Consider the following 20,137-nt stretch of genomic DNA (forward strand, 5'->3'; position numbering starts at 1 on the left):
AAACATAACAGTGTTGGTTATGTAAAACTGGGAAATGGTAATAAATGGATCATCTATCTTTTTAAACAATTATGGAGTAGACTGTCCCTTTAAGTCTACACACAGTTCCTGGTTGGCTCACAAATTCTCTGTTGCAAAGGAGCAGAGTCAAGTGTGTTTAACCCTTCTGTATGTGAGCAGATAGGTCCCCAGTAATAAGATAGTAATTCACTGTAGTGCACTAGAGCATTTTACTATTGCACAATTACGTCCCTTTAAGAACAGAGACTTGGAGATGAGGGTTGGGTATAAAAATCCACTTGTGCCCACGTCCCTGAGCTACTCATTTACTTTCTGTGCCGGCTGCCATGAGTACTACATGGGGGAAATGTACCTCAAATAGAAGAGTAATAGTTTGATTCTTACATTATAAAGTTATAAGGGATCCCACATGACATCAGGACAACACTAATGTGCTACAAGATGTGAGTTATTAACAGCACTCAGTGATACTTGTAAATAATGATAAAATAAGTACTTTGTTGTTATCTCACTGGCTGCACTAACAGAATCTACAAACAGAGCCAAGTGATGCAACGTGAAACCACTTTAGCGCGTATAAAGCCGTGGCTAGACAACCATCAGCGCGTATAAAGCCGAGGCTAGACAACCATCAGCGCGTATAAAGCCGAGGCTAGACAACCATCAGCGCGTATAAAGCCGAGGCTAGACAACCATCAGCGCGTATAAAGCCGAGGCTAGACAACCATCAGCGCGTATAAAGCCGAGGCTAGACAACCATCAGCGCGTATAAAGCTGAGGCTAGACAATCATCAGCGCGTACAAAGCCGAGGCTAGACAATCATCAGCGCGTACAAAGCCGAGGCTAGACAATCATCAGCGCGTACAAAGCCGAGGCTAGACAATCATCAGCGCGTACAAAGCCGAGGCTAGACAATCATCAGCGCGTACAAAGCCGAGGCTAGACAATCATCAGCGCGTACAAAGCCGAGGCTAGACAATCATCAGCGCGTACAAAGCCGAGGCTAGACATCAGCGCGTACAAAGCCGAGGCTAGACATCAGCGCGTACAAAGCCGAGGCTAGACAACCATCAGCGCGTACAAAGCCGAGGCTAGACAACCATCAGCGCGTACAAAGCCGAGGCTAGACAATCATCAGCGCGTACAAAGCCGAGGCTAGACATCAGCGCGTACAAAGCCGAGGCTAGACATCAGCGCGTACAAAGCCGAGGCTAGACATCAGCGCATATAAAGCCGAGGCTAGACAATCATCAGCGCGTATAAAGCCGAGGCTAGACATCAGCGCGTACAAAGCCGAAGCTAGACATCAGCGCGTATAAAACCGTGGCTAGACAGTGTCTGTTTCATCACTAATAAAAGGATTCTAAGCCCATATAATCTACGGATATCAAAAGCTGGACTTACCACAACCATTAATCACTGCCTGTACGAGGAGCAGCTAATGTTTCTCTGACCTTGAAATTGTCCTGTGGTCTCAGTTGTTAAAGGTCAGACCCAAGACTGGGACACAAAAGCACATGTTTAAACAATGTCACACTTCAAGAAAAGAAAAGAAAAACATTTATTTATTTTTTTTACAGATTTTACCGCACTTCCCCCCCCCATGTAAGAAACAGGTTTAAATAGTACCCTGTCATATACACACACACATTTTAAGCAATCACTTACTGTCCCTTTAAACCTCTGCAGATTCCATTAGTTAAAATTAAAAAAGAAAAAAAAAAAAACTTAAACTATGCTTACCTGATAATTCTTTTCTTCTGACGGGAAGAGTCCACAGCTGCATTCATTACTTTTGGGAACTCAGAACCTGGCCACCAGGAGGAGGCAAAGACACCCCAGCCAAAGGCTTAAATACCTTCCCCACTTCCTTTATCCCCCAGTCATTCTGCCAAAGGAAAAAGGAACAGTAGGATAAATATCAGGGTGAAAAAGGTGCCAGAAGAAAAAAAAACTAAAAAACAGCCACCCCATTCATAAAACACGGGCAGGGAGCTGTGGACTCTTCCCGTCAGAAGAAAAGAAAATTATCAGGTAATCATAATTTAAAGGGACACTCAAGTCAAAATGAAACTTTCATTATTCAGATACAGCAGCAATTTTAAACAACTTTCCCGTTTACTTCTATTAACAAAATGTGCAGTCTTTTTATATTTAAACTTTTTGAGTCACCAGCTCCTACTGAGCATGTGCAAGAATTCACAGAATAAGCATGTATGCACTTGTGATTGGCAGATGGCTGTCACATGGTACGTATATGCATTTGTGATTGGCAGATGGCTGTCACATGGTACAGGGGGAGTGGAAATAGAGATAACTTAAAATTATCATAAAAAAAAAAAAAAAAAATGTACTTCTCATTTTAAGTACAGACTAAGTGCTATTGCATTGTCTTGTTATCTTGCATTTGTTGATTATGCAAATACTGTGTTGACTGGTCCTTTAAGTTTTTCTTCTTAAACTGGAAGAGTCCACAGCTGCATTCATTACTTTTGGGAAAACAATAACCAAGCTATAGAGGACACTGAATGCAAACAAAGGGCGGGTACAGAAGGCGGCCCTTTCGAAGGGCACCACAGCCTGAAATGACCCAACACCCGATAAAAAAAAAACCTGACACTTAGAAATAAGGGGTTAAAAACCTGAAAGGACCAAGTAACTGACCATCAGTTAAACAACCTACAAGGCCGTGTTAGAGACCACTCAGATTCCTAGAATCCATTGAGCACAAAAAGCCCCAGAGGAGCCATGTCCCGCAGGCTTTCTAATCACATGTAACTAACCCCCGACCCGAATGGAAGAGAACCTTCACCTACCCCGAGGGAAAACGTAGGACCCATAAGATATCTAAAGGACCACTAACTAAGGTAAACCACCTCAAAATGATCAGAGCGAACCCAAGGTTGCTAAAGACAACCCCACAGGGAAAGAACTCCCTAGAAGAAGGACAAGGACTAGAGATCAACTCAACACCTATGAAAAGGCGATCACGAGAAGAACCCAGGACTCCCTCAGATCCCCGATACAACACCATATAACATATGATGCTTCAAGGAAGCCACAAGCTCCCTACTGTACCATAGTCTAGCAGACACAACCACAGGTAAGAAACCTATATAAAACTGAAGAAAATTCGGAGCCCGCAGACAGAATAGAAAAAAAACTAACCTATCAGAGACAAAAAGGTTATCTTGTGAAAACACCACAACCACCTCTGAGCTCCAGCCTCAAGGCTGACCCTAAGCCATCGTGGGAGACCATCTCACAAAGAGTGCCGAAAAATATCGATGACAACTCCCATCCAGGAAAAAATCCAGACCTTAGAACATCCAACACTAGCAGCACATGAAACCAGTGGAGGGATGAAACACTGTGAACCCCCCACCAAAGGCAGGAAACCAGGTTAGAAAGCAAAGCTGCCACAGCACATCAGCTACTTAGGCTGGGTAGATATCCCTTAGGCCACTTAGACCTGTATCAACTGGAAGTACACGGTCAAGAATCAACAGAGCAGTCAGATCCCCGACCCCCACTCCGAGGTAACGGACCCAGTCCGAAAGGATTGGCAATGTCCGAACACAAAAAATTCTCCGAACCACACCTCAGAGGAAAAAGGAGGGGCCTAAAAAAAAAAAACTAACCCATGGGAGAACAACTGACCATGATTTAAATCTTGCTTGCTACCACAAAGCCATGACAGAAATACAAGGTGCTCGGGTTCCAGAACCCCTACACAGCTCCCCTAAGAGGGACCTCTCCCAAACAAGGGAGATAGGACACTAAACTCCAGTGTCCAAGTACCAGAATCAAGTCCCATGACCTCTTGCACGCAAAGAATGGCAGAACCCCTCGGAAAACGGGAAGGAGGACATTTGGGGTGATAATGGATACTGTATTCTGAAACCTCCCCGAAGGAGGGCAATGCAAAGGAACCGCTTCTCCAGCCATAGACATGGAGAAGAGATGAGAGAACGGTGAAAATCAATTGATAAGATACCTTTTGGTCATATTGGCAGCCCCGACACCACTGTAAGATCCCGCCTGAGAGACAGCAAAACTAACACTCAGGCAGTTACCAAATCCCCCTGAAGGGACAGCGGATGTTCCAAAACCTAAAAGGTTTGAAACTGACCGATCCAGATACGGACTCCGACAAGAGACATGGCCAAAAGACAGATCCCCAGAACCGGAGACCAGTTGATGTTCTAACCCCCTGAGGAACCATCAAGGTACCTCACACGGAGGAGTGCCCCTGGGCAGAGCATCCCACATCCCAATGTCCCTGGACACTCGAAAGATTCAGAACAAAGAGTCTAGATGGACAACTTAACAGGCCTAAGAAGAGGGCAACCAGCACACGGAGGAGTGTCTGAAACCAGGACTCTCTGCTTTCAAACCCAAAGAGCTAGATCTCAAAGAGACGAAGGGGAACCCCCCCTTAAAGACCACAGTTTACATGGAACAGGCTCCAACAAGCCCTTGGGATGAGAAGGAGATAAAATCGCCAAGACCCCTAAAGGATCAGCCTCCTGAAAAATCCTGTACCTCATAGGAAAAACGGTGGGAGCCTCACAACTCTTGGCAGATAATTCAGCCAAGGCAATGCCGGAGAAAAAACAAAAAAACAAAACAGGGCATAACCCCAAACCCCATGCACACCCATAGAAGAGCAAGCACTCTATAAAAAAAAAAGGAAGTAATAGAGATCTACTTCAGACACAGATGACCCAACCATCCCAAAAAGGGAAACAGGTATCCCCAGTGACCTACGAGAGGCACCTGCGACTAGGCCACAAAAAACAAAACAAAACAGACATCCAGAAGAAACCCAGAGTGAAAACAAAAATCGTCATCCATCTGGTACCCTCTACGCCAAGAGGTCATCCAAACCTCCAAATCCATGCGAGTGGACAACTTCTGATCCAAAAGCCAACGGGCCTCTCCCGATGAGCCTCAGTAGGTTCCAAGTCCGGAACCCCCTCGACAGTAGGAACGGAAGGCGGATCAATGCAGTCCCTCTGTCTTCTAGTAATGGAGGCAACACGAAAAGCGAACAACATATAATTATATATATATATATATATATATATATATTTATAAACCCGCTCACACTTTACAAATAAACGGGTTCGGTTTTTCATATTTTGCTGCCACTTTACTTTTAACCCTTAACAGGAAAACAAGATGAAATGTTATGCTTTCTGCACTATGTTTTTCTACTTAACTGGGGAGTACTGAAGAAATTATGTAGTGTCTAGCTTTGCAGTAGTGGCTTAAGTATACTTAAAGGGACACTGAACCCACATTTTTTTCTTTCATGATTCAGATAGAGCATGCAATTTTAAGCAACTTTCTAAAAACGAAAGAAATAATTACTACCTGTTGTTCATGGGCATTACTTAGCATTGTGACTATATTAGCAGCTAGTTTCAGAAAGATCCACCATCCATGTGCACTCACATTGCTTGTCTAAGACACCTTTGCAATAACAAATCAGTTGGGCATTACCAAGAAGGGTGATATTCTCCAGTCCCCATGTATTGCTCTATCACCCCCAGAGATGCCAGCTGCCCTAAATTTCTAGACTTCTGATCAGGTAAAGTTAATTTTCCTGAATCTAAACAGATTAACCCCTCTGATACCAGAAAGGGCTGGATTGCAGCCATTGTCATTAAGAATGTTAAAACTTAAAACTATTCTATTGTTTGTGCCTTTCATGTTAGGCTAATTTAATGCTCTACTTGCAAAAAGGACAGCAATGCATCGATAGGGAATGCCAGGCAGACTTTCAGCAGATGTATGGTTAAAACTGTAAGGTTAATAATTTATTGACCTTACAGTTTTAACCTTACATCTGCTGGAAAGTCTGCCAGGCATTCCCTATCAATGCATTGCTGTCCTTTTTTCAAGATGAGGATTAAATTAGCCTAACATAAAAGGCACAAACAATAGAATGGTTTTAAAACTGTTTGGGTATACACTGGGTGAAAGTGAAACACATGGACATGCCATACTTAGGACAGGCACCACAGGTCTTACAGTGCATAAACAATGCAGAGAAAACAGTTTGTGTCACAAAATTCTAAGAAGATCTTCTTGAATAAATCTTCTACCTAGTTCCCTCTCTCTACTTGAGTCGCTCATAACTGAGTCACTTTCCCGCTGCTACTGACTCTCTGAGGCTGAGCGCGGTGTCATGTGACATAGGCACAGACCCCAACCAAGCAAAGCAAAAGTGGGTGGCGCACTGGCAGCGCTGCCAAGTCAATGAGGAGACAGAGTCTGACACCTTGCCAATCCCTGGACACAATGTTCAGCACTTCGCTTGAAACACCTACACACTGCCGCCGACACACAGTCGCGGCACACAGTTTGGAAAGCACTGATCTAGAGAAACATTTTTGATATTTTTTGCATGGGCAGATTCATATGCAGATTAGGTAAAACAGACCACACAAGTGCTCATTCTCACTCTTATAGCTTAACAAATATGAGCCCTTTGTACTAAGGGATGAAAGGAATTTGCCCACCCATCTTTGCGGTAAGCATACAGCAGACACAGAACATCTGTTGCCTGTAGTTACTATTGCACATGTATTAACTTGTGCGGCACCGCACAAGAGCAGGGTCTGTCAATCACCCTGAACAAGAGTGATTAAATCGCAGCCATCTCTGGTTAAAAAGCAACTGTCACGACTGCAGCTGTGCAACTTGAGCAAAACTGTTGGCTTTAAGCCCTTGCAAAAGGGTTAAATTCCTAGGTAAAGTTGGACTTGAGAGCCTTTAAGCATCGTGGTCCCTGAGCAGCACACAGCTAGTGGCTGTCAGCTACAAGTGACTGCTGCTCCTGATTAAACACTGGCTCTAACGTATCACCTGTGTGTTTAACCCTTCTGCAGAGGTTAAACCCATACTTAGTGCATAAATAACATGTTCCTTAATAAATAAGGTACAAGGAGTGATTTAGCTGACACGGTGACATTCTGATCTTCAGCAACAATCAGCAACCTCCGCTTGCTGCAGCTTATCTGGTTAATTATACAGCAGATTTATGATCTTAGTAACTGGTCAGGTTACCCATTACCCATAAGGCTGAAACCACTGGGGGCAGCGCACTCACCTTTGCTCCACATTCAGCTGAGCAGCCGGCACAGGGCTAACATCTGATCCCAGTAGTGGCGCAGCCCAGAGATTTCATGAGGTCTCCCACAGGCCAGGGGCTGACACTTTATAGCAACTCATCCACAGGAGCACTCAAAGTAGTTTTATGTAGAATTAAAGGGTCAACTATGTTAATATACATTTACCTCTGATTACTTTGTATCTAAACATCTGACAGCCCCCTTATCACATGACTTTGTATTTATTATCTATTGACTTGTATTTAGTACTCTGTTGTACTAACTCTTAAATAACTCCACAGGCGTGAGCACAATATTAGCTATATGGCTCACATGAACTAGCAGTCTCCTGTTGTGAAAAGCCAATAAAAAAGCATGTGATAAGAGGCTGTCTGTAGTGGCTTAGAAACAGGCAGATATTTAGAGGTGTAAAGGTTATAAAGTTTATTAATATAACAGTGTTGGTTGTGAAAAGCTGGGGAATGGGTAGTAAAGGCGTTATCGATCTTTTTAAACAATAAAAATGTTAGTGTTGACTGTCCCTTTAAGTAAAAAGCTAGTGCTTCCCTGGTGCTGGGATTTGTCACCAGACGCACAGTGTAAAAAGCATTTGTAGGTTAATAAAATATTAAAGGGACATTCCAGCCAAAATTGGAATTCACATGAATGCATTTCAGTTTTGAATAGAAGCATTTGTGTAATATACATGTATTAGTAAACATGCTTGTAATAAAAGCTATAGCTGCTTCAAAAGTGTATTTAAGTATGCAGCGTGCACCAGCATTTTAAACACAGCACTTGTTTAAAGAGCCTAAGGTGCTTGCACTATCTGGTAATGACTCAATTGCTGAAATGATACAAGCCCAATGGGCACTCTGAGCAGCTGTAGTATTTAAAATGCTGGTGCACGGAGAATATCTAGCTATGCTTCATGTGCACACAAAAACAGTGATAACTGTCACAATGATCTTTGGAACAGGACCTAAAATACAAAAATTACAAAATTCCCATCTTCGCATCAAAACAAAATCCAATTGCACGCTGACCGCAGTCCACTCTTTTAAATACTTAGGTATGTTGTTAGACCCCAATCTATCTTTTGGACTCCACATAGAAAAACTTGCCTCTAAACTTTATCCAAAACTAGGTGCCCTGTACAGAAACAAATCCTGCCTCAACTCTACAGTAAAGGAAAAGATTGTACAGCAAATGCTGATGCCAATCATTGATTACGGGGACGTAGTTTATGCACCTGCACCGCAAACTCACCTTAATAAATTGTATAACTCGTTCTGCTGCTTTGTGCTACAATGTAACTACAGGACCCACCATTGTGACATGCTAAAAGAACTAAACTGGCTGTCGCTGGAATCCAGACGCACCCTCCATCTTTCCTGCCTTGTCTTTAAGAGCCTTTCTGGAAAGCTCCCACCCTACCTGAGCAGAATGCTCTCCCCTGCTATTCCCACCTCCTATAACCTCCGATCCAGTACCAGCACATTATTTAGCTTGTCTCAATACAAAAAGAAAGCAGCTCGATCCTCCTTTTCCTACCGAGCGCCACAATTATGGAACGACCTCCCGCACACTTTCAAACCTTCCCCAAGCCTAATATCCTTTAAGAGATCCCTCTCTACATATCTCAAAACAGAATGCTCCTGTCATGGTTGATTATATATTTCCTACCTGTTCTATGTTATATTATATATTGTGTATTATTATTGTTTTTGTATTTTATTGTACCCTATTGTATCAATGCAATGTTTTGTGATCCCAGGACATACTTGAAAACGAGAGAAATCTCAATGTATCCTTCCTGGTAAATTTTTTTATAAATAAACTAGAAGCCCTTTTGCCAATACACGTATATTACAAATATGTTTCTATTCAAAGATGTAATTCATCTATGAGCAATTAAATGTCCCTTTAACATGTCTGTCACAGGGATCACTGGGACGCAAGTAGTTGTACAAACGTATCTATCTCTGGAAACAAAACACTATTGCAACAGGCGAGTAACTTATAGAATCATCACTAAGTAAGAGAATAATATGCGATTTAGTCTGCATTTAGTGGCGATACATAGAATTAAAGGAATATGAAACCCAAAAGTGTTCTTCTGTGATTCAGGAAGGGCACAACATTCTAAAAGTTTCCAGTTTACTTCTATTATCAGATTTCTTTTGTTCCCCTGGTATTCTTTGTTGAAGAGACACCTAGGTAGCATCTGGAGCACCACATGACAGGAAATAGCGCTGCTCTCTAGTGCTCCTGCAAATGGATAACGTTCTTGCAAACCTGCTGCATATAATGCTCCAGACACGTGCACGCTCCTGAGCCTACATACCTGCTTTTAAAAGTGCTGCTCTATTTGAACCATGAAATAAATTCTGTGTTTCTTCTCTCTTTAATCTTGTGCTATATTATGCAACAGCATAGAGAGAGAGAGTGCGCTGGGGGTAGATTCACTTAGGTGACATTATCTACATAACCAACAGCAGTGCACTGCGTGCCTCATGTGATGCTGGGGATGAAGTTCTTGGTATTACCAAGAAACACTATCTACATAACTGAATATGAAAGACGCATACAATAAATGTGAATGTTTTAAGTAATGAGTAAGAACTCATTTATAGTAAAAGCAAATGGGCCGTGTGTGTGTGTGGGGGGGGGTTCTTAGCTATGTTTGGGGTTTTGTTGTTTTCTTGTGACTTGACAAAGCCCAGGGAGCCGCAGCTACTAGAGTTTTACTCATAATGAAGCATAAGCCAAAAAAGTTACAAATCCATTTATTATATGTCTGGTTCGTTTATATATTTTTTTGCCGTCTCTTACATTTGAAACCATTTTGCATTTAAATCTTGCCGGTATCATATTTATCTACAGCTGCTGAGTTTGTTTCATATACAACACAAACTACTAGAGACCGTTTTGTATTCTAAGTCTGGAGCAAAATACAGGAAATGAAATAGCGGCTGTGGTTTTTTTATCGTCTTCAGATGGTGAGCTTTTAGCAGCCAACGATGCCCCAATGTAAACCTGTGTGATAGCTTTTTCTCATTACTTACTATAGGAAACAGATAAAAAGGGCTTTCATGTTCAGATCTTTGTCAGATGTATCTCTCAGACCCTGCAACATTACCTTAATATAGGCAGTGGGGACAGGCAAGGCAGGTGGGACTGGGAGATGTACATTAAAGTGCTGTGGATGTGACTTACCTGGGAGAGCTTCTGGCAGTGTTAGAGAAGGATGAGAGATTATGTGAGGTACCCAGGGGCAGTATGTAGGTTTTGTGCTGCTCTAGGCTCAGATAACCCATTCCTTCTGCCCCACTAATTTTAAATCATTCCCATAACTGAGTAGTCAGTAACTTATTCCTACCAGACACCAAACAGAATGATAACCCATTGAATAACAAAGGCTACAATGGATTACTTTAAAGCATTATATAAGCTCCCTGTATTAAACCTAACCAGTGTGAGACTGCATGTGTGACCTACTGTAACAATGTCACTAAGTCTATGTTACACATTCACAACACTGTACCAGTGTGAAGCCCTCCAGATGAGTCACAGTGCCACATTATATATCTCACACATGAGTAACAGACACTTAGTGCTGAGTGAGAACCTGAAGTCTTGCAGTTAAGTCACACAGTGTCTGTCACACACACAGATATATAATTATGTCACACATGAGTAACAGGCACTTACCGCTGGGTGAGAAGCTGAAGTCCTGCAGATAAGTCACACAGTGTCTGTCACACACACACAGATATATATGTCACACAGTGTCACACACACAGATATATATTTATGTCACACATGAGTAACAGACACTTACCGCTGGGTGAGAAGCTGAAGTCCTGCAGGTAAGTCACACAGTGTCACACACACAGATATATATTTAAGTCACACATGAGTAACAGACACTTACCGCTGGGTGAGAAGCTGAAGTCCTGCAGGTAAGTCACACACACAGATATATATTTATGTCACACATGAGTAACGGGCACTTACCGCTGGGTGAGAAGCTGAAGTCCTGCAGGTAAGTCACACAGTGTCACACACACAGATATATATTTATGCCACACATGAGTAACGGGCACTTACCGCTGGGTGAGAAGCTGAAGTCCTGCAGGTAAGTCACACAGTGTCACACACACAGATATATATTTATGTCACACATGAGTAACAGACACTTACCGCTGGGTGAGAAGCTGAAGTCCTGCAGGTAAGTCACACAGTGTCACACACACAGATATATATTTACGTCACACATGAGTAACAGGCACTTACCGCTGGGTGAGAAGCTGAAGTCCTGCAGGTAAGTCACACACACAGATATATATTTATGTCACACATGAGTAACGGGCACTTACCGCTGGGTGAGAAGCTGAAGTCCTGCAGGTAAGTCACACAGTGTCACACACACAGATATATATTTATGCCACACATGAGTAACGGGCACTTACCGCTGGGTGAGAAGCTGAAGTCCTGCAGGTAAGTCACACAGTGTCACACACACAGATATATATTTATGTCACACATGAGTAACAGACACTTACCGCTGGGTGAGAAGCTGAAGTCCTGCAGGTAAGTCACACAGTGTCACACACACAGATATATATTTACGTCACACATGAGTAACAGGCACTTACCGCTGGGTGAGAAGCTGAAGTCCTGCAGGTAAGTCACACAGTGTCACACACAGATATATATTTATGTCACACATGAGTAACAGGCACTTACCGCTGGGTGAGAAGCTGAAGTCCTGCAGGTAAGTCACACAGTGTCACACACACAGATATATATTTATGTCACACATGAGTAATGGGCACTTACCGCTGGGTGAGAAGCTGAAGTCCTGCAGGTAAGTCACACAGTGTCACACACACAGATATATATTTATGTCACACATGAGTAACAGGCACTTACCGCTGGGTGAGAAGCTGAAGTCCTGCAGGTAAGTCACACAGTGTCACACACAGATATATATTTATGTCACACATGAGTAACAGACACTTACCGCTGGGTGAGAAGCTGAAGTCCTGCAGGTAAGTCACACAGTGTCACACACACAGATATATATTTATGTCACACATGAGTAACGGGCACTTACCGCTGGGTGAGAAGCTGAAGTCCTGCAGGTAAGTCACACACACAGATATATATGTCACACATGAGTAACAGACACTTACCGCTGGGTGAGAAGCTGAAGTCCTGCAGGTAAGTCACACAGTGTCACACACACAGATATATATTTATGTCACACATGAGTAACGGGCACTTACCGCTGGGTGAGAAGCTGAAGTCCTGCAGGTAAGTCACACAGTGTCACACACACAGATATATATTTATGTCACACATGAGTAACAGACACTTACCGCTGGGTGAGAAGCTGAAGTCCTGCAGGTAAGTCACACAGTGTCTGTCACACACACACAGATATATATTTATGTCACACATGAGTAACGGGCACTTACCGCTGGGTGAGAAGCTGAAGTCCTGCAGGTAAGTCACACAGTGTCACACACACAGATATATATTTATGTCACACATGAGTAACAGACACTTACCGCTGGGTGAGAAGCTGAAGTCCTGCAGGTAAGTCACACAGTGTCACACACACAGATATATATTTATGTCACACATGAGTAACAGGCACTTACCGCTGGGTGAGAAGCTGAAGTCCTGCAGGTAAGTCACACAGTGTCACACACACAGATATATATTTATGTCACACATGAGTAACAGGCACTTACCGCTGGGTGAGAAGCTGAAGTCCTGCAGGTAAGTCACACAGTGTCACACACACAGATATATATTTATGTCACACATGAGTAATGGGCACTTACCGCTGGGTGAGAAGCTGAAGTCCTGCAGGTAAGTCACACACAGATATATATTTATGTCACACATGAGTAACAGGCACTTACCGCTGAGTGAGAAGCTGAAGTCCTGCAGGTAAGTCACACAGTGTCACACACACAGATATATATTTATGTCACACATGAGTAATGGGCACTTACCGCTGGGTGAGAAGCTGAAGTCCTGCAGGTAAGTCACACACACAGATATATATTTATGTCACACATGAGTAACGGGCACTTACCGCTGGGTGAGAAGCTGAAGTCCTGCAGGTAAGTCACACAGTGTCACACACACAGATATATATTTATGTCACACATGAGTAACAGGCACTTACCGCTGGGTGAGAAGCTGAAGTCCTGCAGGTAAGTCACACAGTGTCACACACACAGATATATATTTATGTCACACATGAGTAACAGGCACTTACCGCTGAGTGAGAAGCTGAAGTCCTGCAGGTAAGTCACACAGTGTCACACACACAGATATATATTTATGTCACACATGAGTAACAGGCACTTACCGCTGGGTGAGAAGCTGAAGTCCTGCAGGTAAGTCACACAGTGTCACACACACAGATATATATTTATGTCACACATGAGTAACGGGCACTTACCGCTGGGTGAGAAGCTGAAGTCCTGCAGGTAAGTCACACAGTGTCACACACACAGATATATATTTATGTCACACATGAGTAACAGGCACTTACCGCTGGGTGAGAAGCTGAAGTCCTGCAGGTAAGTCACACAGTGTCACACACACAGATATATATTTATGTCACACATGAGTAACAGACACTTACCGCTGAGTGAGAAGCTGAAGTCCTGCAGGTAAGTCACACAGTGTCACACACACAGATATATATTTATGTCACACATGAGTAACAGGCACTTACCGCTGGGTGAGAAGCTGAAGTCCTGCAGGTAAGTCGCACAGTGTCTGTCACACACAGATATATATTTATGTCACACATGAGTAACGGGCACTTACCGCTGAGTGAGAAGCTGAAGTCCTGCAGGTAAGTCACACAGTGTCTGTCACACACACAGATATATATTTATGTCACACATGAGTAACAGACACTTACCGCTGAGTGAGAAGCTGAAGTCCTGCAGGTAAGTCACACAGTGTCACACACACAGATATATATTTATGTCACACATGAGTAACAGACACTTACCGCTGGGTGAGAAGCTGAAGTCCTGCAGGTAAGTCACACAGTGTCACACACACAGATATATATTTATGTCACACATGAGTAACAGACACTTACCGCTGAGTGAGAAGCTGAAGTCCTGCAGGTAAGTCACACAGTGTCACACACACAGATATATATTTATGTCACACATGAGTAACAGACACTTACCGCTGGGTGAGAAGCTGAAGTCCTGCAGGTAAGTCACACAGTGTCACACACACACAGATATATATTTATGTCACACATGAGTAACAGACACTTACCGCTGAGTGAGAAGCTGAAGTCCTGCAGGTAAGTCACACAGTGTCACACACACAGATATATATTTATGTCACACATGAGTAACAGACACTTACCGCTGGGTGAGAAGCTGAAGTCCTGCAGGTAAGTCACACAGTGTCTGTCACACACAGATATATATTTATGTCACACATGAGTAACGGGCACTTACCGCTGAGTGAGAAGCTGAAGTCCTGCAGGTAAGTCACACAGTGTCTGTCACACACAGATATATATTTATGTCACACATGAGTAACGGGCACTTACCGCTGGGTGAGAAGCTGAAGTCCTGCAGGTAAGTCACACAGTGTCACACACACAGATATATATTTATGTCACACATGAGTAACAGACACTTACCGCTGAGTGAGAAGCTGAAGTCCTGCAGGTAAGTCACACAGTGTCACACACACAGATATATATTTATGTCACACATGAGTAACAGACACTTACCGCTGGGTGAGAAGCTGAAGTCCTGCAGGTAAGTCACACAGTGTCACACACACAGATATATTTATGTCACACATGAGTAACGGGCACTTACCGCTGGGTGAGAAGCTGAAGTCCTGCAGGTAAGTCACACAGTGTCACACACACAGATATATATTTATGTCACACATGAGTAACAGGCACTTACCGCTGGGTGAGAAGCTGAAGTCCTGCAGGTAAGTCACACAGTGTCACACACACAGATATATATTTATGTCACACATGAGTAACAGGCACTTACCGCTGGGTGAGAAGCTGAAGTCCTGCAGGTAAGTCACACAGTGTCACACACACAGATATATATTTATGTCACACATGAGTAACAGGCACTTACCGCTGGGTGAGAAGCTGAAGTCCTGCAGGTAAGTCACACAGTGTCACACACACAGATATATATTTATGTCACACATGAGTAACAGACACTTACCGCTGAGTGAGAAGCTGAAGTCCTGCAGGTAAGTCACACAGTGTCACACACACAGATATATATTTATGTCACACATGAGTAACAGACACTTACCGCTGGGTGAGAAGCTGAAGTCCTGCAGGTAAGTCACACAGTGTCACACACACAGATATATATTTATGTCACACATGAGTAACAGGCACTTACCGCTGAGTGAGAAGCTAAAGTCCTGCAGGTAAGTCACACAGTGTCACACACACACAGATATATATTTATGTCACACATGAGTAACAGACACTTACCGCTGGGTGAGAAGCTGAAGTCCTGCAGGTAAGTCACACAGTGTCACACACACAGATATATATTTATGTCACACATGAGTAACAGGCACTTACCGCTGGGTGAGAAGCTGAAGTCCTGCAGGTAAGTCACACAGTGTCACACACACAGATATATATTTATGTCACACATGAGTAACAGACACTTACCGCTGGGTGAGAAGCTGAAGTCCTGCAGGTAAGTCACACAGTGTCACACACACAGATATATATTTATGTCACACATGAGTAACAGACACTTACCGCTGGGTGAGAAGCTGAAGTCCTGCAGGTAAGTCACACAGTGTCACACACACAGATATATATTTATGTCACACATGAGTAACAGACACTTACCGCTGGGTGAGAAGCTGAAGTCCTGCAGGTAAGTCACACAGTGTCACACACACAGATATATATTTATGTCACACATGAGTAACAGGCACTTACCGCTGGGTGAGAAGCTGAAGTCCTGCAGGTAAGTCACACAATCGCTCAGCCCAAAGAACAGAGCGAAGCCGCCTTGGAAAGGAGCTTCCCGGAAGAAGAGCTCAAACTCTGCCCGCTCCCGGTGCCTCCCGCTGAGCCAGTAGCCGTACGCCATAGTGAACTGATAGAGGTCGGTGAGCAGAGCGCGCTGCCCCCGGTACTGCTCCATGCCGGTGCCCGGCTGACTGACAGACAGAGTGTGTGACTATGTAGCCCCGCCCCCGGCCGTGATAAACCAGCCATTGCTAAGGCCAACCCACAGTACACGCAGAACCAATCAAGATGCTCAGGAATTAATCAATAACCCGCGTAAGGCACGCCCCATCTGAGACTAACGAATAACACATTACATGCTTGCAGGGAATGCTGGTACATGTAGTTTTGTGTCTTGCTTATGAGATAGCTTTGCCTGTATTTATTTAGTTTCTTAATCATGGAAGTTGGTTTATTATTCCGTTTTTTGTCAGACTGTTTTAAAATTGAGTTTAAAATAAAAATAGATATTTTATTTAAATAAAAATATTCATATAATGTAGTTACACAGAGGTGAATTCCCTTTTATACAAGCATTGTATATACAAACTGGAAACAAAAGGTGCACATTGGAATCAATACAAATATTACAATTTTAAATAAAGTGATATTTACAAAGGGTTAAAGGGACAGTCTAGGCCAAAATAAACTTTCATGATTCAGATAGAGCATGTCATTTTAAACAATTTTCCAATTTACTTTTATCACCAATTTTACTTTGTTCTCTTGGTATTCTTAGTTGAAAGCTTAACCTAGGAGGTTCATATGCTAATTTCTTAGACCTTGAAGGCCACCTCTTTTCAAAATGCATTTTAACAGTTTTTCACCACTAGAGGGTGTTAGTTCACGCATTTCATATAGATAACACTGTGCTCGTGCACGTGAAGTTATCTGGGAGCAGGCACTGATTGGCTAGACTGCAAGTCTGTCAAAAGAAATGAAATAAAGGGGCAATTTGCAGAGGCTTAGATACAAGATAATCACAGAGGTTAAAAGTGTATTATTATAATTGTGTTGGTTATGCAAAACTGGGGAATGGGTAATAAAGGGATTATCTATCTTTTAAAACAATAACAATTCTGGTGTAGACTGTCCCTTTAATAACCATTGGGCCTCTGATTTCACTATGAATATACAAAGGGTAGATCCCACTCCATGACATGAAATTGTTTTTAGCCTGGCCAGGCCAAATGGTGTTTTGGGCACAGAAATTGATGCCAACTCTGGAATACACACACAAACACACAGTACTGTGCAAAAGTCTTTGGCCACCATTAGATTTGTTGTTTTAGCAATGGTATAATGACCATATATAATTATTTCTTTATATATTATTTATTAGAATACAACCAGAAAATACAGGATATTTGTATGCAGTATTAAAAACAGAAAAAAAAAAGAGAAAAAAGTTCTGCTTCTATAGCCTAAAGTGGCAAGTATTTAGTGTGGCCTCCCCTTACACTTGAGCAATAGCAAGAACCTGGGTCTCATAAATCTAAATAGGTGTCTTTGCTAACATGTGTATTTGTCCTACTATTTCATGTCAAAATTACTGCTGTGGAAAAGGTCTATTACACCAGGTGTGTGCAAGACATGCTTGAGCATTACATACACATGTGGTATGAGTTTAATTAATTGGAAACTTGCTAATAAGAACAACTTTCAATCCCATAATTCAATATAAAATGCCAAAGATCACAGAATATGACAGACATAAAATCATACTTGTGCATCAATAAGGCCACTCTCAAAGGGAAATCAGCAAACAACCTGGATTCTCAATATGTGGTATTCAAGCTTTTATAAAGAAATGTGAAGAATCAGGAGAGGTCAAGGACAAAAAAAGAAATGTAAGGACAAGAAAAATTACAAAATCTGATGAGAAGTTTCTCAGAGTTCTTCTTTGAGAGACTGAAAGAAGTCTAGCAAGAACCTGGCTCAGATACCAAGTTGACCCTTCTACAGTCTGAAGAAGCTTGATCAAGAATGGTTTATGTGGAAGGGTAGCAGCCAAGAAACCACTTTTTCAGAAGGGGAGCAGGGTGAAAGGTCTGAAAGCTCACAAAGATTGGAATAAAGATCAGTGTAAAACAGTATTATGCAGTGACAAATTCAAGCTTGAAATTTTTGGTCCAATCGTCAACAAAATGTGAGAGGAAGAGTTGCAGAGAGATAAAAGAATCAGTGCTTGTGGCCTTCAGTGAAACATGGTGTAGGGTCTGTCCTGGTTTGGGGCTGCACTTCTGTTCAAATCAGCCAATAGGATTTACGTAGCTCTCATCTTATTGGCTGTTTTGAACAGCCAATAGGATTTCAGTAGGTCTCATCCTATTAGCTGATTTGAATTTGAAGAATCAAATCACCCAATAGAAATGCAAGGTACGCCATTTTGAAACGGCTACCTTGAATTCAACTTCAGTGTACGGCGGCGACCGTATGAAGAGGACGCTCCGCACAGGAAGTCTTCGGCTTCCGGGATGGCTCCGCTCTGCGCTGCCGGGATAAAGATAGAAGACGCCCCCAGGATGGATGAAGACCTCACCGCCTGGATGAAGACCTCACCACATGGATGGAGATGGATGTTCGCACTTCAGGAACTGTGAGTAGATCTTCTGGGGTTAGTGTTATTTTTTTTTATTTTTTTTTTTGGGGTGTTTTTTTTTTAGATTAGGGCTTTGGGATTTGAAAATGCAAAAGAGCTAAATGCCCAATGTTTTTTTAGAGTTGTTTTTTTTATTTTGGGGGGTTGGTTGGGTGGTGGGTTTTACTGTTGGGGGGACCTTGTATTTTTTTACAGGTAAAAGAGCTGATTTCTTTAGGGCAATGCCATACAAAATGTCCTTTTAAGGGCTATTGGTAGTTTATTGTAGGCTAGGGGGTGTTTTTATTTTGGGGGGCTTTTTATTTTTATAGGGCTATTAGATTAGGTGTAATCGTTTTTATTTTTGATAATTTCGTTTATTTTTTTGTAATCTTAGTGTTTTTTATTTTTCGTGATTTTAGTGTTAATTATTTTTGGTAAACTTAGATTTTTTAAATTTTTCGTAGGATTTGGGGTTTTTTTAGTTGTAATTTAGATTTTTAGATTTTTTTCTTAGTTTTAGGTTTTTTAAATTTGTAATTTAGATATTTTAATTGGAAGTATTTTTTATTTTATTAGAATAGTAATGTTAGGTTAATTTATAGTTTAATGTTAGGTTTATTTTTATTTCACAGGTAAGTTTTTATTTATTTAAATATAGTTATATTGAAATTTTAATTTAGGGGGTTGTTAGGTTTAGGGGTAATAGTTTAATTTAGTGTTTTGCAATGTGGGGGGCGGCGGTTTAGTGGTTAATAGGTTTATTTAGTGGCGGAGATGTGGGAGGCCGGAGGTTTAGAGGTTAATAACCTTATTTTAGTGGCGACGATGTTGGGGAGAGGAGGATTAGGGGTTAACAGCTTTTATTAGTGTCGGTGATGTCAGGGGCGGCAGATTAGGATGTTAGGTTTAAATGTATCTTTCTTTTCCCCATAGACATCTATGGGGATGCGTTTTCTAACACTCTCTCCCATTGATGTCTATGGGGGAAAGCGTGCACGAGCACGTTAAAGCAGCCCTTGGATTTTGTGCGGTATGGAGCTTAACGCAACCATATCGCACACACACAAGGAGGCTTTTCAGTAACTCCTTGTTGAGTTTTTTTGTTGAGTTTATTTCGCACCCTGTTTAACACAAAACCCATAATCTAGGTGATTGTTAGATCCATTTGGTGCAGTTAGGTAGATGATAAATTATATAATAGGATTACCGTAGATACTCGAGTATAACGCAAGATTTTTGAGACATAAAATAAGATACAAATTGGAGGGGTTGCGGTATATTCAAGACATTTCATTTCATCTGATTTGATGCTGCTTTTAAGATGTGCA

The 20,137-nt window shown here is 42.1% G+C and overlaps 1 protein-coding gene across 1 annotated transcript in view; it reads right to left on the reverse strand.

The window, feature by feature from the left end:
• NAPRT (nicotinate phosphoribosyltransferase) overlaps positions 1 to 16,392 on the reverse strand; it is a 341,546-nt gene extending 325,154 nt beyond the window's left edge. Inside the window, exon 1 of the mRNA XM_053715969.1 lies at positions 16,154 to 16,392. Coding sequence (XP_053571944.1) covers positions 16,154 to 16,361 — 208 coding nt within the window. The 5' untranslated portion in view covers positions 16,362 to 16,392. The remainder of the gene's footprint in view (positions 1 to 16,153) is intronic.
• Between the last annotated feature and the right edge of the window lie 3,745 nt (positions 16,393 to 20,137).

Source organism: Bombina bombina, chromosome 5 (genome assembly GCF_027579735.1).
Source record: "Bombina bombina isolate aBomBom1 chromosome 5, aBomBom1.pri, whole genome shotgun sequence".
Classification (NCBI taxonomy): Eukaryota; Metazoa; Chordata; class Amphibia; order Anura; family Bombinatoridae; genus Bombina; species Bombina bombina.